Genomic DNA, 23,810 nt, shown 5'->3' with positions numbered 1-23,810 from the left:
GGCAATTATGGGAAGAATACTAGGAAAAGAAAGTAAACGCTTAGAGAGACCAAATGAGTGATTCTGTTAGGAAGAGAAAAAGGCGTAAGGAAATAGAAGTATATTTGGGTCTGCTGAGCATAGGACCACTTATAGTAGGAAACCCAAAAGCCTACAAAACAAATAGATTGTGAACCCAAGTAGAGGTTAAGTCCAATAGCCATATATTTTGGGTACGCATAGTGCTGTATATTTAAATTGATCTAACTCTTGTATACACAGTACAGACTTTAAGCCAAATTAAAATATAGTGTAAAGAATATGAACTAAATATGTAATTTACCAAAAAAAAATGATGAGCTACTCCAAATTTAATTATTTCAATAAAAAGCACTGCCTTTCCTTACTTATAAAAAAAGTAAAAAACCACTACCTTCCTTAAGAAAAAATAAAGAAGTTAAAAATAGGAATATTTTGAATACCAGGTTCTTCTGGGTAAAACTAAAAAAAATAAAGAAGTTAAAAAAAGGAATATTTTGAATACAATGTTCTTCTGGGTAAAACTAAAATATGTATTTTTGTTTGAACTTTGAAATCGGAACCTACGCATTGTAAAAAAGGAAATGTGGGCTAAGGCAGTTGCCGCGAAGTTCGCTAGGAATTCCTCCCTTTGGAAATTGGGGTTGGGACGGTTGGAGCGATAAATACATAACCGTACATCGCTATCTTTCCGTCTATATATTTTTTTTTGAGAAGGATCTTTCCGTCTATATAATAATGAATGAGAATACTTTTCAAAAATACAATAAAGTTGACAAATTAGACAAAAAAGTGGAGCCCACCGCATAATCATCACCACATACGCACACAAGCACACTGATTTTATCAATCTTTCTTTTTTTTTACGACTATCACACAGCCGTCAGTGCTCGTCCCAGTCAACATCACACACCATGTGACTATCACAAACACCTAATTCTCATCCAACGGCCCATATCTCCTACAAACCATATCATCGAACGGCTGAGATCTCACCTCTCGAGGATCCAAAAGGGTTTCGCAAAATCCAAAGCAAAGCCCCCATTTCCAACCGCGATTCCTTTCCTATACAATATTGACTATACAGTAGTACAATATATCACATCCAACGGCCCGATCGCCTCGTACCGCATATCACAGAAAGCAGTTGGTGAAATCATAACATAAGGCTTCCAAAAGAGAGAGAGAGAGAGAGACACACACACACACACAGGGAGCAGAGAAACGAAGCTATGGAGAAAGAGAGAGAACATCTGGTTTACTTGGCTAGACTTGCTGAGCAAGCTGAGCGATACGATGGTATCTTTTTTATTTCTATGGATCTTTTTTTTTTTTTTCCTTTCTATTTCAGCAAAATTTTGATTATATATATATATATATTTATATTATTCGTGTTTTTTTTTTTTTTTGTTGCTGTATTGATTTGTAGGTGTATGATATTCTATTCATTTTGATCGTTACGGTTTGTTTGATTTGTGTTGTTTACTTGTTTTTACTCATGTAAATAGTGCTGAGTTGTTTCGCCTTTTGGATTTTTTTTTTTACTACAAAATGGAGCATATACTAAATTTAAAACAAAGTTATTTGGTGAAATCTGATAAAATTTTTAAGCAAATGTTATTGTAAAACAATGAGTTAGAGATTAGAGAAAAGAAAAAACTCTTTGGTAAAGTGAGCTTAACGATATCATCTAGGTTTTAATTAATTAATTAATTAATGTTGAAAAAATGCCTAATTGAGATATTGTTCATCAGTGAGTGTTTTCCTTGTCTTATGCTTTTCCAGAACCAAAAAAAGCCTTAATGATCATGATTTGGGGTTTACTTATCATTTGACATCGGTAAAGAGTTCATGTGGGTGTTCACAATTTGTTTAGAGTTCGTTCTACACTTCTACCAAAATTTGTTTAGAGTGATTTTATGAAAATTAGGCATAATGATGTGCAAATTTAGCGAATTTTCCGCGCTGATTATTTATTTATTTTTCCTGCGATTACATCTACGGAAATGAATTCAGATCCAAAGGTGTAGTTTGCCTTTCATTATCCTTGCAGAGCAATAGTGGACTTTTAGTAATTATTTGACTTTTTAAGTCATTATTTTGTCACATTTTCTTGTTCCAGAGATGGTTGAAGCAATGAAGAAAGTTGCTAAACTGGACGTGGAGTTGACAGTGGAGGAGAGGAATCTGGTATCTGTTGGGTATAAGAATGTTATTGGGGCAAGAAGGGCATCGTGGCGGATCTTGTCTTCCATTGAACAGAAGGAGGAGGCCAAAGGGAATGAACAAAATGTCAAACGGATTAAGGAGTACAGGCAGAGGGTTGAAGACGAGCTCGCTAAGATCTGCAATGACATTTTGTCAGTCATTGATAATCATCTCCTTCCATCTTCCTCATCTGGGGAATCAACTGTTTTTTACTATAAGATGTGAGACTTCTTTTACTGTTTTTCTTCTACCAGACTTAACTCAACTTACTTTGAAATTATGAACTTGTGTATGAAATAATTGCAGTTTTGGCTGTGGGTTTAATTGGGTTGGGTTGAACCATTTAACATTAATTCATGTAGCCAAATTTATTAAAAAAAAAAAACTGGTTTGATTCTAGGCCAATGATGAGTGAACTTTACTTGCAATTTTGTTGGTTAGTAATCTATATTGGAGGGGATTTTAACTACCAGTCTTCTCGGTCCCTTGTTTTGTGTGCTACGATCAGCTACCAAGTGTCTTATTTCTTAGTGATATTTCTCTATATTTGTTTGGGGGGTGCTTTCTTTGGTTGTGTATATTCCTTTCTTTCACAGATTATTTGAGTATGTAGTGTCGGTTTTCTTATGGTACTTTTATGTGTTTGTGTTGATTATATTTGGACTGTGATCCATATTTCTGTGTCACAGGAAAGGAGATTACTATCGATATTTAGCTGAGTTCAAATCCGCTGAAGACCGTAAAGAAGCTGCTGATCAGTCTCTTAAGGCCTATGAGGTATGTTTTACTTGGTTTCTCTTGCTGAATCTCCTTTTGCCTCTGTTACTAAATTCCCCTGCCCCCTTTTATGTTTTCCTCATATTATTATACACTGAACTAAATTGCTATCTGGATTTGCTCTTATGCTGCAGGCTGCTACTAGTACCGCTGCTTCTGATTTGGCCCCAACTCATCCAATCAGACTTGGCCTTGCTCTGAACTTCTCTGTTTTTTACTATGAGATCTTGAACTCCCCTGAGAGGTTGATATGCATCTCTCTCTCTATAAGTCTGTACTCTTTAACTAGAAGTAGTAGTGGTTTGTTTAACCATGTCTGCATTGTGCAGGGCCTGCCACCTTGCCAAGCAAGCTTTTGATGAAGCTATTGCTGAACTTGATAGTCTTAATGAAGAATCTTACAAGGACAGTACCCTTATCATGCAGCTACTTAGGGATAATCTCACATTATGGACCTCAGATCTGCCAGAAGAGGGAGGTAATAATTGTCACTAATCTCTATCTCTGGCTCACTCTGGGGATTTTGAGACTTCTGTTGACTTATTTATGTTTTCAAATTATATCGATTCTTCTAGTTGTAGTTTCTGTTGCTGAGGAGTTTAAGGTTTGGTGCATATAAGTTTCAGAGAAAAAAAAGGTTTCTAGCATTTGTTGTTAAATTAAATATAGGCCATTTTCTAATTTACTTACATTTGGTGGTAATATTCTTTGGATCCCCTTGCAATGAGTTATACATTGTTTTTCTGATAGGTTGATTAACATGAAATCTTGTTTATTTTGGGGCTAATGCTAATGAGGTTGCAATTACATTCTGAAAACCAATGGTTTAAAGTGAAAATGATTCTTTTAGGTTATGAAGTGCTTGCCATTGTGAGCATGAAGTAATCTATTTTATTAATAAATTTTGTTGCTTATCTAAAATAGAAAAAAAAAGAATCGGGGATAAATTTACATTTGGTGCAAAAGATCTTTTTGAAGTTGTGACTAAAGACATCAGACTGTCCTGATTTGATTTCAAATTGTTTGAGCAAGCTTTTACTTGTAATAATCAGGTTATAACTGTTGGATGAGAGTTCTTTGGAATAGATTTTCAGCTAGGTTTAGCTATTGGACTTTTTCTCAGGGGTGGGGTGAGAGGTGAAGCAGATATGTAGATCTCAATGCCCTTGTCCTTTGACTTGTGTAATATAGTGTTTCTATCATTGCTGCAACCGGTTAAAGTTGGTCTGTAAATTCTAGGCTCACAGGATAGAGAGATTTCCCAAGTTTGTAATGCAACATTTTCTCTTTTTATATTAAGTTCAAATTTCAAGCCCTAGTGAATAGTTTTGATGTATATGGCCTTATCGTTTATGATTAAATCTGGTAAAGGAGAAACTAAACTTAGAATAAATTTCTGCTTTTAATTGAACTTGGATGGTATTAGAGAATATGGTGTCAAGGAGACTGGATGCATGCTGATTTGGGTGGATGTGATGCTTTTGAATTCATATTAACTTGTTTTGAGAAATAAAATATAGTCTACGTGGGATCTTAATGTATTTCATTGAGGTTAATCTTTGCAATGAACACACATGAATTATAGGGTTGGTTTTCATTGCATAATATATGACAATTCCTATATGATCAAATTTGTACTGTTTTTGTCATAGCTATATGGGGTGTGAGGCATATATTTGATATCAGCCTTGAAACCATTTCCAACTTTGCACCTTGGTCTGCAGCCCATAAGACTGGATTTCATGATATATGCTTTTTGTATGAGATAAACTTGGGTGGCATCTACTTCTTATCCGGAAGTTCCTAACAAAGGAGAGGGGACTGGTATCAAATAATTGACAGTTAGATACATCTAAAATGTCAATGTAGTTTCATTATTTTTTTAATTGTGGTGGAAAATTGGTTTGATGACCTTACAACATGTTCAGATGCCAGTTGTTTGCAACTAAATTTTTACTAGAATTTGTTTTTGTGTAACTCGTTTGAAGCTTTATTTAAATATTTAAACGTTTGAAAAGGACATTTCAGTGACTTCATTTACTGCACCTTGACTTTATCAAACCCAGTGATTGGTCAGCTTCGAGTGTTTCAGATAAGGCACAGATGACTCGTCATAAAGTTTGAAATCTATAATTGTTATTCTGCCAACCATGGTACCTAGGACAAATCTTAGATAATCAGCTATTAGTATACATATGTGTTTGGCATTTGATTATAAGCTAGCTTTTTGCTTATTTTATGTACTGTTTGTGGTCCCTTGGGAAATACAATTTCTCAGTCTTATGTTTTTTACTATGTTTTTGTGCTATAAGAATTTGTGTGGCCACCTGGGAAATACAATTTCTTGGACTTATGCTGTAGACTTATGCTGAAGTAGGAATTTTACATTCGACAGTTGATGAGTCGTTTATTTTGATTTATTGAAACTCGCAGGTGAGCAATCTAAAGTTGATGAAGCTCCAGCAGAGGTAAGGTTTTATTTATTTATTATTTATGCAGTGAAATAGAAAACGCAAATGTTTACCTTTGGGTTGAATGTGAATTTTGACTGGTCTAAAACATCGACTCTTGTTAGTTCCTCTTTCAGATTGATTTTGTAATTTTGTTTACTTTACAATTTTTTCCCCTTCACATTCCCATTCCTTTTGGATAAATTACTCACTAGTGTTCGATTTTGCAGAGTTAGTTGGGATAGGAAAGAGTTATTCTTTGAACCTTCGTTCGTTGAGGGAGGAATGGTAGGGTGTGCGCAGGGCTTATTTGCTTACTAGTAGTGGAACAAGGATTTGTGACTATTGGCTTGTACTGTTATCTGCTACTTTAAACTTTACCTTATCTGCTACATTTATGATTGTGATGGACATTTATGTCAATGTGATCTACCTTGTTTAAGTTGCCTTTTTTTAACTTTATTTGCAGGCTGTTAGGTTGATCACTTAGCCTTATCATCTATCAGTTGCAACCTAATATGAAACATCTGTCCTGAACTTATACTTGGTAAAGAGAGATGAATAATATTATTTTCTGGAAAAAAAATATACAACCTCATTGTGGAATATCAATAAAACACAGAACCCTCATGAAGTTTTGAATGTAACACTTGAATCCCTCGTGGTATTGCTTTACATGTAAGCTGTTACAGATGTTTTGTATACCGGTGAAAAGTATACAAAACCCTTGTCGTTTAGTCACAGATGATTCAAAACAAATGGAGCTGACGTAGGCTGTATAAACTTGATGCAGTCGCATTACAACGAGGCCCTCTGATATCTAATTGTCATATCTTATAAAACTGATATATGTATATATATATATATATATATATATATTTTTTTTTAAGTGCAAGCACGCAGATGTACAGGAATAAGTATTTAAGAGCTTTATTTAGCAACAAAAAAAAAGAAGAAAAAAAGAAAGAAGCATATTGGTGAAACTAAGTAATGACTAATATTTGTGGAACTATAAATTCTTATACTGCTGAAAATGGGGTATAAGTCGGTGAAAAAGTTACATTATTTCCCTGGTAAAAGACATGTTAAAGTGAAAAAATGAAAAAAAAGAAATAAAGAAAAGAAAAAAGCTTGTTAAGAATTGTAAAGTGGAATAAAAGGTTTAAAATGTATTCTTGTTCTAGCACCCATCTGAACTCCATTTTTTATTTTGATCCTTGGGAGGTGGACTCGTTGGACTTAGTGGGAATTGCAAATCAACCAGAAAGGATTTCAAGTGCTTGTAGAACTCTTTGGGCTTCTCTACACTGAAGGCGTGCCCTACATTCTTGATGACTACTAGTTGAGCATTATCCCCCAGATGCCTGTATTTCAACAAGTCCCCAGTACATAAAAAAAGTTAATAATACACTGCATCAAGCACTCAAACTAATCAATATTAGTACTAAATAGTGAAGGGTAAAAAGTCAGGGTTTATACGTTTTTAATCTGTGACCCAGTTCCAATGGGAATATTTGATCATGGTCTCCCCATATTATCAGCGTAGGCTGCATGAGAAGATGTGAGAAAATTGAATTATCTTTCCACTTTTGCATTCAACTCATTAGCTGTGTGGGAGAAATAAGAGAAAAACAAGAAAAAGAAAAACAGTTCTGAACCTGAGATATTTTAGGAAGGTTTACAAGTTTCCGGTCTTTGGGAATAGCTCGGACCAAGTCCCTCTTCTCCTCTACATATTCGGCGCACATTGCCTGCCCATACAGCCAACGAATATGTACATTTATTATTAAAAAAAAAAACCTACGTAATTTTTTTTTTTTTTTTTTGTGTGGGTAAAACACCAACCTTTTCCAGCTTTCGCCATCTCAGCATTAATATATATATATATATATATATATATATAATAGATGGGTCCTCAATTCATTTTGTTAATCAAATTAAATCACTATAACCATGTGCTATCAAATTTTTTGTTTTTATTTTGAATGGAAGATAGAGCATGTGCTATCTAATTATTGGTTGCTAGTGAGTAGTGTTACAAATATACAAGTGTCTGCAATTGTATGTCTGTATGTGAGTGTGAATGGGTGGACAAGATAAGAGTGCTAGTCTGAGTCTGAGGGAGCTAATTACTTACATCAATGAAATCAGTGAGCAAGCAAGAGGGCATGAATCCAAAAGGATGAGGCCTGAACAGAGTGTAGCCCATCAACTCCTTGAGCTTCTCAGGCGTCTGAGGCACCAATATCCTAACCGCCTCTTCCAAATCCGAGACCCTGAAAACACCATTCCTCAGGTCCTTCTCTTCCATGCACACCCCGGCGCAGCATAGCACCACCCTCTCCACCGCCTCCTTAAACTGCGCCGCCATGCTGTACCCGACAAACCCGCCGTAACTGAGGCCCACCAGGCTCAGCTTCCTCACCGAGTTGGCCTCCATGACTCGCATCACGCACTGGGCCTGGAACGACTCGCTCCGCTCAGGCCGAGTCGTGAACGAGTCGCCGAAGAACACGAGGTCGGGGACGTACACGTTGAAGTAAGGGGTGACGTGTCGGATGACGTCAGCCCATTGCCACAATGCGTTGGCTCCTAGGCCGTGGATGAGCAGCAGGTTGGGCTCGGACTCTTTGTGGGTCTTTGGGACCCAGCAGTGCATTACGGTGCCGTCTTTGAGGTCGGTGATGGTGGATCGGAGCCCCGATTTGATGAAAGAGGATCGATAGCACCAGTTCTTTGATTCGGTGAAGCTGAAGCACTTAGACATTTTTGCCTTGGAACCAACTGGAAGTACCTTAAGAGTGTAGAATAGTTTGAAATATAAATGTTGAATAGTAGAGACTAGAGACCGATAAGAAAGCGCGGGTGGGTCAAATGGGTGAGTGGGAATCTATGTACCTTATAAGAATAAGAAGGCGTTGATTGGTTGACTGGGAGAATTTCTTGTGGTTGTGTTGGTTAAACGCTGATGTTTTATTTTTGTAATGGTTTCGGTTAATGTATAATCTAAGGAAATATATTAATTATTTATTTTAAAAAATATTTTATGGGAATTTGAAAAAATTGTTAAATTTTTTTTCACTTTTTCATAATTTTTTTTTTTCAAATAGTTTACTAATATATGTCTTCAGGATATACATTAGTATAATCATTCTATAATCAGTAAAGAGTTAAAATGATTGTCAATTAATTAATTCAATACTCAGAATAATCAGAGATGAAAAACGTGGATGTAAAGCTTTCTAGCTTTTAGAAACAACGAGAACAAGATGTGAATTTCTAGCTTTTATAAGATGTGAATTTTGAAAATATAATTGTTGAATTGCATGTTTTAACACGCATGTCAAATTTCATTCAAATCGAATGTATTTACAATTAGATCAATGAACTTATTTTTTATGCATAATTTTAGACCACAAAACATGAAATTTGAACATTTGATTAAAAACATAACTATCTGTAAGGACCAGTGGGTTCCTAGCCCACTATGTAGATAGACTTTCGCCCAAGAAGCCCAACAATAATGAATTTGTAGAGTGTGGGTTGAAAAATTGGGTTTTAGTTAATCAAATGAACACTGGAAAGGATTTAGATGATAAAAGAATGAAAAGAAAAAAAGGTTGTGTTGAAAATATCGTCCTTGGCAAAGTCCGAGGAGGTCTGTTATTTTATATTACTCATAAGTCTTGTGGGTCCGAGAGGTCTGCAATCCGGCCCAAACTCTATCTGGGCCCAGGGCCCGTGCCGAGGAGGTATCTTGCCGAGGACGAATGATTAATGGCCGGGGTAGCAAGGGGAACGGCTGAGAACTTACCCTGTCCTCGGCATTCCAGAGTTTCAATGGGAAGACCAACATCATGGTGGAGGCAATCCCCAAACAGCCCCCTCAAGGGGATGTGAACGGAATGGGGCCCATAGGGAAGCAGGGTGTGAAATTGGACCAAGGAAAATGCGTCCCCTCTTCAGTAAATGCACCTGCCAATACCCAGAACTGATTAATGAGAAAAGACGTTTGGACGATGTAAATTTCGATCCATGCAACTAATAGAAAGTTAGACGGGACGGTTGATGGGATGGATACAGAAATAAGCTCTTGCCTGACCTACAAGTGGAGGGTCAGGATCAACCAAGATGGACTATATAATAAAAAGGAAGGTGCACCAACCAAGGGGCTGGGAAAAATGGCCAAAATCCATAGCCTCCCAGCCCACCTCCAGGAGAAAGACTCCAGGGGTGAAGGAAACATAACTATATACGAATACCCCGAAAAACCCACCGCTTGGTGACTAAGGCCTAGCCTTTCAAACCCACGCTCTACAAATGATATTGTTTGGGCCCTTTTTACGTGCGAACTCGACACTGTTACGGTCCGCCACGAATCGTGTCCTTACAATTGGTGCCGTCTGTGGGAAAGGCTTGTGTGTTGGTATAGGAGGTGGGTCGATAGAGTTTCTTTGTTATTTCTAACCGTTGGTTATAGAGTTCTAGTATAAAGTTCTGCTAGGGGCTACGTTTCTTGACTAGGGGCTTGGCTGAGGAGCTAACTCCCCTAAAGCTAAGATCCCACACAAAGAGAAAACTAGGTTTTGGACAGAACCAAGGCATTGCATAGTCCTCGGACTCAAGCCTATGGGGAAACCAACTACCTGGATGAGGAAAACTAGGTTTTGGACAGAACCAAGGCATTGCATAGTCCTCGGACTCAAGCCTATGGGGAAACCAACTACCTGGATGAGGAAAACTAGGTTTTGGACAGAACCAAGGCATTGCATAGTCCTCGGACTCAAGCCTATGGGGAAACCAACTACCTGGATGTGGAAAACTAGGTTTTGGACAGAACCAAGGCATTGCATAGTCCTCGGACTCAAGCCTATGGGGAAACCAACTACCTGGATGAGGAAAACTAGGTTTTGGACAGAACCAAGGCATTGCATAGTCCTCGGACTCAAGCCTATGGGGAAACCAACTACCTGGATGAGGAAAACTAGGTTTTGGACAGAACCAAGGCATTGCATAGTCCTCGGACTCAAGCCTATGGGGAAACCAACTACCTGGATGAGGAAAACTAGGTTTTGGACAGAACCAAGGCATTGCATGGTCCTCGGACTCAAGCCTATGGGGAAACCAACTACCTGGATCTAGGTTTTGGACAGAACCAAGGCATTGCATAGTCCTCGGACTCAAGCTTATGGACCTACCTGGATGTGGAAAACTAGGTTTTGGACAGAACCAAGGCATTGCATAGTCTTCGGACTCAAGCCTATGGGGAAACCAACTACCTGGATGAAAACTAGGTTTTGGACAGAACCAAGGCATTGCATAGTCTCGGACTCAAGCCTATGGGGAAACCAACTACCTGGATGTGGAAAACTAGGTTTTGGACAGAACAAGGCATTGCATAGTCCTCGGACTCAAGCCTATGGGGAAACCAACTACCTGGATGTGGAAAACTAGGTTTTGGACAGAACCAAGGCATTGCATAGTCCTCGGACTCAAGCCTATGGGGAAACCAACTACCTGGATGTGGAAAACTAGGTTTTGGACAGAACCAAGGCATTGCATAGTCCTCGGACTCAAGCCTATGGGGAAACCAACTACCTGGATGTGCAAAACTAGGTTTTGGACAGAACCAAGGCATTGCATAGTCCTCGGACTCAAGCCTATGGGGAAACCAACTACTTGGATGAGAAAATTGGGCACTAAACAAGACCTAGCTACCATACGCGACGTCGAAAATGGTTCCTATATCTCCGTTAAACGATGGTTAAAAATGATTCTAAAGCCTCTACGGATGCAAATAAACTAAGGTGTGGGAAACATGATGATAAATGTATTGCATACATAGATATTCGCACGTGTTAAAAATGAATCAGCACAGAATTTGTAAACAAAAGTGCGTATCAACGAGGGTAGCTAACGATGTAACTAGAAGGAAAAAAGAAAAGTAAGATTTCATATATACATGCTCAAATGTTTGCACATCATCACTAAATTAGGAAGTTTTCGAAATAAAAGGAAACAAGTTAATCGTTAAAATAGACACGAATACAAAAGCCTAGCCTAGACTTTTACTTTTCTGCTTTTTTGTCAGTCACATCTTGGGAGATAGGAACATGATCAACTTTGATGCCCGGAATGACGGTCCCTTCTGGGGAAGGCTGAACAGGACCAGCGTTGGTACTCTGAGGGACCACAGCAATGGGAATGGCTTGTGGCGGCTGTGCAAGTGTGGCTGGCTCCTCTATACTAGACACCTGAACGCCAACCACGGGCTTAGTATCCTCTTTAGGTGCCTCAGGACCCGTATGCTGAGATATCATTATCGCACCCTGAAGTTCTCCTTCTTTGGGCGCCTTGCTAGAGGAACCGCTGGCCTGTAAGTCATCCGATGGGGTGATCTCTTCCTCGGATTGATCACACGTAGCCGCGGAGTTGGTAGAAGTGGCCTCACGGATGGCCGCCGGGTAGAATATGCTCTCCACCTTCCACAAATCAGATGAAGCATCCACTCCAGCTTGCTTCAATGCTTCTTCCCAAACCTGGGAGCAATAAAACCTACACACTCCAGGAATCTGCGCCTTAAGGGTGGCTTGGGTCTCGGCGACTCCCATGTTGTAACCGTCATCTTCGGCCGTTTTCTTGGCAGCCTCTGCCTCATTCCTGGCAAACTCGGCCTCCTGCTTTGCCCTTTGGGCTTCATCTCGGGCATATTTTGCCACTCCCTTTTCATGCACAACCGCGGCCAGCTGCTTGTTTAAATCCTCGATCAGGTCTTTGGCTATTCGTAACTGGTCCTCGGCTTCAAGTGCACGCTTTGTTTGGTCCTTGGCTTGTTTTTGGGCACTAGCAAGGCCCGCCGAGACGTTATCCCTCTCGCGGGTAGTTATTGTTAAGTCATCCTTGACTTTGGCAAGTTCCTTTTCAGAAGTTTCGAGAGTCATTGAGGCCGTTATGCGCTTCTTGCGTTCGTTCTCGGCTGCCTTACTCTTGTCATGCACTTCTTCCTCCATCCTATAGGTTGCCTGGAGAGCCTGTCAAGAAAGATGAGCGTGTAGTGAGTGACAAACCGGTGACAAGAGTTAATAAAGTGTTAGGTTTCAAGAAATCTTACCATGCCCAAGTATCTCTTAGTACTGAGAAAAACCTCCTGCATCTCATTCTCCTCAGCTCATCCATGTCATTAGGGAGTAACATGGTTCTCCCTAATGCATCCGCCACGTAGCCACCCTCGCCGTCTCCAAGGTCCCTCAGAGAGGCCGTCTCCAGTAATGGACCCCCGTGAAGCATTGAGGCAGGAAGCCAGGCGCTCGATAGGGACTGGGAATCAATTCCTTTTCCCTTGCCTTGAGAAGTTTGAACTTCGGTTCCTTTGCCCTTGCCTTGGGGTCCGATCTTCAGTTGTTTTGTGCGCGGAGTCTCATCCTTCTCCTTAGGAGGTTGGGATTTTCCCTCATCCACAATGTCCTTGCCCTTGGGGCTCCTCTTTCTCTTGGAATCAGCACCTTCAGGTCGAGGAGGCCGAACTGGTTGGGAGGAAGTGGGAGGTTCGGGGCGGGTGGATTGTGGCTGGGACTTGGTGGAGGATGACCTGGTTTGGATTGTAAGGGGCCGAGGTGGTGGAGGAGGAGCATTGGGTTGTGGTGTCTCTTGGGTATCCTTCCCTGGTTAGTCCTCGAGGAGTTGGAGAAGGGGGGTCAAAGGTATTCGCTTGACTCCCATCTCGACTTGAGAAGAGGCGCCTATTAACGACAATTCCGCCTCGGACAAGGCTGGGTCACCTATGTCACCAGGAGGGTCCTCGGATTGGTAGACTAAGTCAAATACCCCGAACCCTTCCTCTGGTTGATCTGGCTCACCTTCGTCCTCTGCTGCTTGATGAGACGAGGAGGGGCCCACTTGGGGAACGTTCTCGGGGACAGCTGGCTCCTGAGAGATTATAAATCCCTTCTCAACTACGGTAATTTTGGGAAGCCAAGGACGGCGGGCACTGATCACGTGCTTTGCGTCCCCAAATGACTTTTGAACAGAAGGGTACCCTAGTATTTTGTGAGCTGCTCGGACTTGGCCATCACTGTCATTCACAAAAACCGCCGCTTGTAAAACGATCTCCAAATCTGCCCTATTGACTAAGTGAAAATGCCGTGTGTAGGCGTGTTCATCTGCAAAAAAAACAAACAAAACAAAAGCAAACACATATGCATGGTTAGTTATCGAACAACATTAGATTAGAATGGCGTAAAGGGTTATCCCCCTTCCATTCCCGGTACCCCACCTGGTTCTCCTTTTACTACGGGGCATGGATCGCCATCGTGCCATTTCCCAGAGACGATAAGGAAGTCCTTGTTCAGTCCCTTATTGGAGTCAGGGAGGCACTGGATCAACCGAACCCTGTCGTCCCTCGACCTCATGTAGTAGGTTTTCCCTTTCAATTTTTGAAGGTTATAGCACTAGTTCACGTCATGATGGGTCAGTCTTAACCCCATCTTCTCATTTAAAGCGTCCACGCACCCCAGAATCCTAAAAATGTTGCCGGCACATTGGGTGGGGGCTAAACGGAAATGTCTGAGATAACTCCTCGTCACTGGCCCCATAGGGATTCTCATGCCTCCCTCAACAAAGGCAAGGACGGGAATTACCACCGCGCCTGTTCCCCTCTTATAGTGTCATTCCCCCATCTTACAGTGCTCCAAGCTTACGTTGGGGGGAATCCTATAATCAATAATGAACTTATTCATCGCCTCTTCAGTATCGACCAACTTCCTCAATCTCAATTTAGTCGTCTTTGTCATTTACTAAAACAAACCTAAACCCGCGACGGGAAAGAAAGGGAACCAAAGAGAAATAAACTCAGAAAAGAAAAAGCACGAGTTAATGGAGGTAGGAAACTTACATAAAAGAATAATTACGCTTCGGATAGGCTTTATGTGCTTGAGAGAGACTTGAATTAGGGCGGAAGTTCAGATGAACCCAGGATACATGCACTAAAACTCTTAAGTGCAAAACTGAAGAGACGGATCCATCTCCAAAAAATCTTTTATACTTTCTAGGGTAACTGCACGCCCTTTTCCCGCCCAAAGAGGCCAGGAGATAACCACCGTTCGATTTCCATCACACCGTTGAACGTGGGAAGCACAGAGCCGCCCGTATTTAATAAGGCCACGTTTCGCCTTCCAGGGGCACTAGGAACGTGCCTTGGGCAGGTGAAAAACCTCGGGAATCGATAGATGACAAGGATTGATAGGCATTGGCAGATCTCTGATGTCATCAAAACCTTCCTATCCGTCTGAGGAGACGGATAGCAGGATTTTGAGGGGCTATTGTGGGTCCGAGAGGTCTGCAATCCGGCCCAAACTCTATCTGGGCCCAAGGCCCGTGTCGAGGAGGTATCTTGCCGAGGACGAATGATTAATGGCCGGGGTAGTAAGGGGAACGGCTGAGAACTTACCCTGTCCTCGGCATTCCAGAGTTTCAATGGGAAGACCAACATCATGGTGAAGGCAATCCCCAAACAGCCCCCTCAAGGGGATGTGAACGGAATGGGGCCCATAGGGAAGCAGGGTGTGAAATTGGACCAAGGAAAATGCGTCCCCTCTTCAGTAAATGCACCTGCCAATACCCAGAACTGATTAATGAGAAAAGACGTTTGGACGGTGTAAACTTCGATCCATGCAACTAATAGAAAGTTAGACGGGACGGTTGATGGGATGGATATAGAAATAAGCTCCTGCCTGACCTACAAGTGGAGGGTCAGGATCAACCAAGATGGACTATATAATAAAAAGGAAGGTGCACCAACCAAGGGGTTGGGAAAAATGGCCAAAATCCAGAGCCTCCCAGCCCACCTCCAGGAGAAAGACTCTAGGGGTGAAGGAAACATAACTATATACGAACACCCCGAAAAACCCACCGCCTGGTGACTAAGGCCTAGCCTTTCAAACCCACACTCTACAAATGATATTGTTTGGGCCCTTTTTACGTGCGAACCCGACACTGTTACGGTCCGCCATGAATCGTGTCCTTACAAGTCTGATTACAAGTTTTATTCTGGAATGCTATATTGTTTCTCTCTTTTTCTTCCCGTCCTTTTTTGATCTCCTAATCTTGTTTCCTCCCCTCCCTCCTTTTCATCTCCACCTTCCACCTGTATGCTAGATGATTAAGGCTAATACTTCCCATCAGCCTTCATGTAGTAGTTGTAAGGTTGAAATACACTGTTCAGGTATCACTTTTACATTAATGCGGTCAGGGAGTTAGCTGCAGTGCATTTAATGCGGAGGTAGCAGTTTTCTCCCCAGATATTTTGGGGCTCTTCCTTATTTTATATCTCTGCAATACTTGTCCGCCCCAACTGAATTTTCGGGGTTGTCATCCTTGCTGTCAAACCATCTTCTAGGACCTTGGCCAAGTCTGGCCGAGGAGGTTTTCATCCTCGACACACTTTCCGGAGCTATTATGACCAAAACCCACATTTTATTTATCAGCGCAATCTCCTCTGTTGGAGACTTCTCCTCCTCGGGCAGATCCTTATTCTCGGCTTGGGCTACAGGTCCAGTATATGGATAAATAATGAACTTCTGGGCCCAAGGGCCCTACACTATTAATCTTTGATTTTCTTGAAATTTTGTAAGCATGAAGGATATAATAATAACATGCAATCCAACTGTTAGATTTTTAAAATTCACATCTAATTAAAATATATATATATATATATATATATATATATATATATATATATATATATATATAAAGAGTTTGAGTAGGGTTCTCTCCACTCCAAACTAGTCTTAAGGGAAACATTTTCCATACACAATAAAATTTACTATTTTTTAATTGTTATTTTTAATCTCTTTTTATATAGGAAAATTATTGACATTATTTTTTATTATATATTAACAACAATCTAATTGTTAGATTTTTAAAATTCACATTCAATTAAAAGATATATAAAAAGTTTGAGGAGTTTTGTTGGGTTACACGTGTGTGAGTGAAGTTCCACATTGAATAATAATGAGAATAATAAGTAGTTAATATAATATAATTGAGCACATATCTATTGAGCTTAAGTTTTTTGGATTAAATTGTGTCTCTATATGTTATATTAATTATTCAAGAAAGCTTTCCAAGGTGTGTTTATCTCGTCAACAGAATTTCTCTCCAAACTACTTTTAAGAGAAACATTTTCCATACACAATAAATTTACTTTTTTTTTAATTACTTTTTTTAATCTCTTTTATATAGGACAATTATTGACATTATTTTTTATTATATATTAACAACAATCTATTTATGTTAATAATTATGAAAAAAAAATTGTAAAATTTGATACCGTTATATGTAGTTATTGTTTTGAATAAGGAGCAAAGGCTGTCTATGATTGCATATGCTGATATATATTCAACAAAAAGAAAAATGATGATATATAAGATAAATAGTAACTACTAGCTTGCAGCCCAACTTGGTATTAACCACCTGCATGTTGAATTAGATGCCCAAGTTGTTGTAAACCTTGTGCAGTCTAAGAAAGATATTAATAACTCATGTGCTGCTCTGCTTAATGACTGCAGGTACCTCCTGAAGCAAATCCAGCATGTCAAGATCACCCATGTGTTTAGAGAGGCGAATAGATGCGCCGATAACCTCGCTAGAGCTGGCTGCTCCTTTTCTGGAAATTTTGTTGTACTTAATGCACCGCCTAGTGATGACTTTTGTAATATTTTAAATGCGGATGCTAATGGTTTGTATACTCTAAGGCTTTCAGCCAGAACATCGCCATTTATGGCTAGTTAATTTTAATGCAGCTCCTCTTTAACCAAAAAAAAAAAAAAAAAAAAAACTACTAGCTAGCAGTCCCATGTGGCTATGGACCATGGAGCCAGACGGTAAAAGGGAGATGGCGGAATTTGGATCACATGTTCAATTGATGTTGTGTGATGAATAGCTATTCAATGTTTTTAACATAATAATATGCTTGAACAATTGGGGTGGGCCTGTATTATTTTTTTTAAATTTTTTTGGCGATCTATGTATCTGTATCTATATATAATAATAAGAGGTGAAACTGAGAAAAACTTAAATTATAATTTCAAATTAGAGTTCCAATTTTACACCATGTGTCTTAAATTATTTATTTTTAAAGAATTCTATTTCTTAATTTTAGAATCAAATGTGGAACCACATCATAAATATTCATTCAAGTGAGTTATTAAGTACAAAAACTAAAGAGTCTAAAATAAATGAATCGAAAAAAAAAAGTGCTTCACAATAAATAAATAAATAAAACATGGACAATTTCCATTTTATACCTAATAATATCCTTACAATTTTTTTTAAAGAGTTAACAAAATATAAAAATGACTATCAATAGTATTTAAATTATATATATTAGAATTATATTATGCATCTTATTGTATATCTTTAAGTGTATCTATGCATATGCATGGGGTTACAAACTAGTTAAGGATAAAGAAAGACTACAGTATTGTGCTAGCTTTTTTGGGCTAATTACATGTATCAAAATCAATTAGACTTTGTAACAAAGGGAAGAAGCTTTGAGAATAACTGAATTAGTTAATATCGTAATACTATGTTGATAGTTTTAAGACATTAATGATTTAGAATTGACAAATCCTCCAAGAATTTTAACCCTTTAAAATTCTTGGATTTAAAATTATATATAAAATTAATGAATTTGAAATGAAGGCAATTAAAATTTATTGATTTGAAACAAATTTAAATCTAAATTCAAATTTCCAAATATAACCATGATTGTGGATCTGTAAGTACATGAGACCCTTAATTTATGTGTAAATCGCTCTACCGCCTCCATCAGAACATAGCAAAGTTTTTACCATGGGTACACTTTAAGGGTCTGTTTGAAATTTGCTTATTTTGTTGAAATTAAATTTTTTTTTGTTGAAAGTACTGTAGATAAAGGTAAAAGTTAGTTGAAATAGTACAATGGGACCTATGAATAGTATCAAAAAGTGTAGTGGAGCCAATGAATAATAGCAAAAATAAGCTGAATAAAAAAATAAACTGGTAAAAATAATTTTTGCCAAACACACACTAAATTAACTAAAACATTAGTGCACTCCCTAAACTCATGTTTTATCTCTTTTCTCTGAATCTATTGGATGAGAAACTGAAGTCAGCTACAAGAGCTTTTAACCTTGGGTGAATTTTATCTAGATTATGCATGTTAGAAGCAAGGAATGCATCCAATTTTGTAACCAAAGCCGAAAATCACATGTAAATAGAGTAACTATTTGCAACCCATCCTTTAAATCCCATGTAAATTTCCATTTTATGATTTATTTTTTTGGGATCTAATAGTGTAAATGCAACAATATACATTTAAAATTATAAAATCTATTCTAAGCCATGAAATAGATGGACAAATTTTGAAATAGAAAGGATCCTTCTCCCACAACTCATCAATTTTACTTGCACACCCACGTACCCTCCAGCTAACTCTGGGTTTTTTATTTTTTATTTTAATTATTCTTTTTTTTACAATATAGAATTTCTTCTTTAGCCTAATCTAAGTGTACATGTGTGTGAAACTCCTTCCTAGAGACTTGAACCCCGACCCTTGCCACCCACACCCTATAAGCATTCATATTTGTGGAGTGACCACCGCACCAAGGGTGCGCGGTGATAACTCTGGGTTTCCTTTAGATGCACTATCCTTATTCACTTTAGTCATCCCATGTTTTGGGGTTTGTCATTTAACTAGCAATTGTTCAACTTGCTCTTTCATTGTGTAGCATTAGCTAATTTACAAGCAGATTTTGTGATAAAAGTCCCTATTCATTGAAAAGAAATCCTACCAAAATCCACATGAGCATTACTCATGAGAAATTCTCTCACAACAAGAGAAGTTTCATGGGGAAGTAGGGTTCTCTCAAGTCTCAACCAAGCTTCTTGGAAAAGAAGTTCCTACCCAAAAATTTAGGTCCCTCCTTATTCTCCAACCAGTTCTCTTTTTAGAACAAGTCCCAACCCTTTTTTAGGCATGCCCAAAAACTTGAACCTTTTTAAGTCTCTACAAATCGGCTTGGAATATTTTTGTTTCTAGGCTGGGTCATGGGTGTTCATGACTCTGCCAATGCGCAACATAAGTGTAAGTCAAGGTAACTAGTTTGATATGGTATCAAGGATTTGATGAAATGGAAATTCTGGAATTGCATTAATTATAAAATGAGTACAAAGCTTATATATACAATCTGTACAAAAGGAAGCAAAACTGTAACTGCAGAAACAGAACTAACCACCTACACATGCGCCTATTACTAGCTATAACTAACTGTTACATGTACTGCAATTTATAGAGGCTTAATCACTTAGCTATACTACAAGCCGTATATACATTGTGTTACTAAAACTATTGTCATTTATTCTCCAACCAAATTTGCAACTTTTGCTCTATTCCTGGCCAAGTCTGTCAAGTCTTGCTGCTCTTGTTGCTTGTTGCTGCCTTCATTCTGATACTCCCCCTCAAGAGCAGTTGTTGTATGTATGTTTGTCATACCCATTTTGCAAACAAGATTAGAAAATTGATTAAAACTCAATGCCTTAGTGAGCATATTTGCTAATTGACAGTGAGTTCTAACATGGTTTAGCTTAATGACCTTCTCCAAAACCTTATCCCTGATCAGATGACAATCAACCTGGATATGTTTTGTCCTCTCATGAAAAACTAGGTTAAAACCAATGTGTAATGCTGCTTGGCTCTCACAAAATAGTAAAGCCTCTCTATTGTGCTCTATCCCAATGTCTCTAAGGAAGTACAAAATCCACACTATTTCACATGTTGCCATAACCATGGATCTGTGTTTAGCTTCTGCTGAAGACCTTAAGACTGTGGATTGCTTTTTTGACTTCCATGACACCAAGGAATCTCCAATGAAGATGTTATACCCTATCACAAACCTTCTAGTATCAGGGCATGAGGCCCAATCAACATTTGCAAATCCCTTTAAGTGAATCTTTGTATTGGAAGAAAACAGAAGTCCCTTTCCTGGTTCATTCTTCAGATACTGCAGGACTTTATATGCCGCATTTAGGTGTGGTTTCCTTGGCTTAGACATGTATTGACTGAGTTTATGAACAACAAATGTGATGTCTGGTCTGATGATTGTCAAATACAACAACCCACCAATCAGTCTTCTATAACTACTTGGATTCTTGAGCTCTTCACTCTCAAACTTGCTCAATCTGAGATTTTGTTCCATTGGTGTTTTTGTAAGTTTATAGCCAAGTAATCCAGCATCATTTAGGATTTCTAGTGTATATTTTTTTGGCAAAATGCTATTCCTTTGTCTGATCTAGCAACCTCCAAACCAATAAAATATTTCAAATCACCTAAGTCCTTCAATTTAAATTTTTGATCCAACAGAACCTTGAACTTGTCTATCTCATCTTTGTCATTGCGAGCCACTAAAACATCATCCACATATACTAGAAGAATATAAGTGTATGTCCCTACTGCCTTGTGAAAAGAGAATAGTCTACCTTGGATTGAGTGAATCCAAGTTGAATCAAAGTGGTAGAAAACTTAGCAAACCACTGTCTAGAGGCTTGTTTAAGCCCATAAAGAGACTTATTGAGCTTACAAACCATCTCCCCCTAGCTATGAAAAGAGCCATATACACCTCTTCATGGAGATCACCATGCAAAAAAGCATTGTTCACATCCAATTGGTTTAAAAACCAGCCCTTGACTATTGCCACAGAAAGAAGAACCTTGACAGACACCATTTTTGCAACTCGTTAAAAAGTCTCAATGTAGTCTATTCCCTCTTTTTGGGTAAACCCCTTAGCTACTAACCTTGCCATGTATCTTTCAATCGAACTATTAGCTTTATATTTAATTTTGTAAACCCATTTACACCCTATAGGTTTCTTACTAGTAGGTAATGGGATTAATGTCCATGTGTTGTTGGGCGCAAGTGCTACTAATTCAACAGCCATGGCCTCTTGCCATTTGGGGTAAAAAAAAACTTGATAATAAAAAGAAGGCTCAACAGTAGAGGAAATGGAATAACATAAAGATTTGTAAAAAGGGGAAAGATGCTGATAAGAAACATGAGAAGACAAGGGATGAGAGGTACCTGATTGGAGAGGATTGGCAGTGAAAAAGGATGATATTTGATTGCAGTGATATGTTTGGAGGTATGATGGTTGTTTAATAGTTCTAGAAGACCTTCTAAGAGGAACAGGATCAACAAGAGGCTTAGGGGGTTCTTTTGGTACATCATCAAGTAATTCATCATCAAGTTCATGATGAACTTGAATGATGGAGTCTTGACAAGTAACAGAAGAATGAGAATTTGACAAAAGAGTATCATCAAAGATGGAAGGAATAGTAGGAACACAAGGTAAAGGCAATGAAGAATTAGATTCAAAATTAGATGATTTTGAAGCATAAGGAAACACAGATTCATGAAAAACAACATCCCTTGAAATGAAAACAGTATGAGATTCAAGATCAAAAAGCTTATATCCTTTTACATTAAATGGATAACCAATGAAAACACACCTTCTAGCTCTTGGAGAGAACTTATTTCTGGTTTGAGAAATGGTGGAAGCAAAACACAAACAACCAAACACCTTGAGATGACTATAATCTGGTGACCTTTTAAAAAGAAGATCAAAAGGAGTTTTGTTATTCAACAATGGAGAAGGTCATCTATTGATTAAGTGTTGGAAATAAAGGAGAGATAATACCTGAATTTTCCTTGAAAATTACACAATTTGAATTTACCAAAAGAGGTGGCAGAGATGAGGCGTGGATCAAGTCACTGTCTTGAGACAAATCGTGCTGTCTACGGTATATCCGATGTAGTTAGACAAATAGTTTCTACACATTGCCCTCAGGATACAATAGCCCAACCACTTTTGCTAATTATCCTTGCGAGCTTACACTGCTCGTAGGATATAAGCTCTCTATAGTACTTTATTTTCCCAGAAAATTTTGTAAAAGATAAAATATTTTTGTAAGTAGTAAGAAACAATAGATGGTAAGTGTTTAAGACAATAAAAAATGGTTTTTGAAAAGTCTATAGCTTTTTAAAAAATAAAAATGTGTGTCCTTGAAACTTTTATTTCTTTCCATATATATATAGGGCCAGACATGTTGCTTGTCCTTAGCCAAAAAATAAAACGTTTGATATCAATTAAATAGTCATAAAGTTATTGAAATTAATATATATATATATAAAATATAATATAATATAGACCGGATATCAAGACTCAAGGGTTGTCTTTGCCAAACTTTTGTATGTCGAGAACAAAAAGAAAGGGCATAATGCTATGAATTTAATGGCCCATTATTACAAAGCCTTTTTGAAAGTTTCTGAATATATATTACAAAAATTGCTAGTTGTTTTGACCACTTTCCATTAAACCAAATAGTAAATATAATTGTGTATATATGGTAACATAAAATAATTCAGCAATAGTTGTATATTTAAATGCTGAAAAATCTTCCATATATGACGTTATTCTGTCATATTCAATTAAGAATGTTTGAATACAAAACATTTAGAATGGAAAGTATATATTTGTAATAAAACCAAATATATTGGCAATTATGGTATTAATATCATGTTAATGTTCATAAATTTCTTGATTAAAACCATTGACAAAAGCTATTCAAATTTTGAATTATATTTGAATTTCAAAATTTAGCAATCAACGTATCTGACATTAAAGGATAATTGATACACATAAATGAGTATTAAAATAAATATAATATTTTTTATAAAAATATCCAACAATCCCCCACTTATTTTTATAAAAAATAAATAGGTAAATATATATAAGAAAATTTTCTGGGTTAAGTAGAACATTATGCATAATGGGAGTGCCAATGGCTTGAACCCTCATTTAGTGTTTTAGCAACATTGTTCCAAAGCTAATAGTGATCTAAGTCTTGAACTATAACTTTTTCTATGGATACAAAACATTACATCACACACATAATATTCTAGTACTCTACTACGAGCTTCTAAGCCAGCACATTACGGCCTTGTGCTTTATCCTAGCATCCATGAGCTATTTAGAGAGCTAGCCCCATTCTCAAAGGAAGTGGCCTCACTTCCATGCTCACTTAGGTGTGGCTATCAAGGATGTTCTTGTAACTCTAACATCCCACTCATAAGAGATATAGTCCACATTAAGAGTTTTTTTTTTTTTTTTTTTTTAATTTTTTAATTTTAATTTAATTTTAATTTTTTATAAATAAAAACTCATCTTATATAACGTTACAAGATACATGCACGCACACCATAGGGAGGGACATGAATATTATTACTCATACATATATTTAATGCATGTTAATCAAACTACTCTATGA

The 23,810-nt window shown here is 38.0% G+C and overlaps 2 protein-coding genes across 2 annotated transcripts; one reads left to right on the top strand and one right to left on the bottom strand.

Moving 5' to 3' along the window:
- The first annotated feature begins 1,044 nt into the window (after positions 1-1,044).
- On the top strand, positions 1,045-5,910 carry LOC115971469 (14-3-3 protein 7). The gene is made up of 7 exons (XM_031091404.1): positions 1,045-1,317; positions 2,141-2,447; positions 2,916-3,003; positions 3,138-3,247; positions 3,333-3,481; positions 5,437-5,471; positions 5,684-5,910. Exons 1-7 carry the CDS (start codon positions 1,251-1,253, stop codon positions 5,687-5,689), a joined length of 762 nt encoding a protein of 253 aa, XP_030947264.1. The 5' UTR covers positions 1,045-1,250; the 3' UTR covers positions 5,690-5,910.
- A 421-nt stretch (positions 5,911-6,331) lies between these two features.
- LOC115971468 (uncharacterized hydrolase YugF) lies at positions 6,332-8,473 on the bottom strand. Its single transcript, XM_031091403.1, has 4 exons — positions 7,591-8,473; positions 7,112-7,204; positions 6,933-7,000; positions 6,332-6,817 (listed from the first exon to the last, which is right to left on the bottom strand). The coding sequence occupies exons 1-4, from the start codon at positions 8,218-8,220 to the stop codon at positions 6,634-6,636; spliced, it is 975 nt and encodes a 324-aa protein (XP_030947263.1). The 5' UTR covers positions 8,221-8,473; the 3' UTR covers positions 6,332-6,633.
- Positions 8,474-23,810: the final 15,337 nt, after the last annotated feature.

Source organism: Quercus lobata, chromosome 12 (assembly GCF_001633185.2).
Source record: "Quercus lobata isolate SW786 chromosome 12, ValleyOak3.0 Primary Assembly, whole genome shotgun sequence".
Classification (NCBI taxonomy): domain Eukaryota; kingdom Viridiplantae; phylum Streptophyta; class Magnoliopsida; order Fagales; family Fagaceae; genus Quercus; species Quercus lobata.
The sequence above is the reverse complement of the archived record's forward strand: the minus strand, read 5'-3'. Positions and strand labels throughout refer to the sequence as shown.

Bases quoted from the DNA above. Each gene is read 5' to 3' on its own strand.
- LOC115971468 (XM_031091403.1), bottom strand. From the start codon at position 8,220: ATGTCTAAGTGCTTCAGCTTCACCGAATCAAAGAACTGGTGCTATCGA. The intron at 7,205-7,590 runs GTAAGTAATTAG...CTGTATGGGCAG, and splicing joins TGCTCACTGATTTCATTGAT to GCAATGTGCGCCGAATATGT. The intron at 7,001-7,111 runs GTTCAGAACTGT...CTTCTCATGCAG, and splicing joins ACCTTCCTAAAATATCTCAG to CCTACGCTGATAATATGGGG.
- LOC115971469 (XM_031091404.1), top strand. From the start codon at position 1,251: ATGGAGAAAGAGAGAGAACATCTGGTTTACTTGGCTAGACTTGCTGAG. The intron at 3,004-3,137 runs GTATGTTTTACT...CTTATGCTGCAG, and splicing joins AGTCTCTTAAGGCCTATGAG to GCTGCTACTAGTACCGCTGC. The intron at 3,248-3,332 runs GTTGATATGCAT...TGCATTGTGCAG, and splicing joins ATCTTGAACTCCCCTGAGAG to GGCCTGCCACCTTGCCAAGC.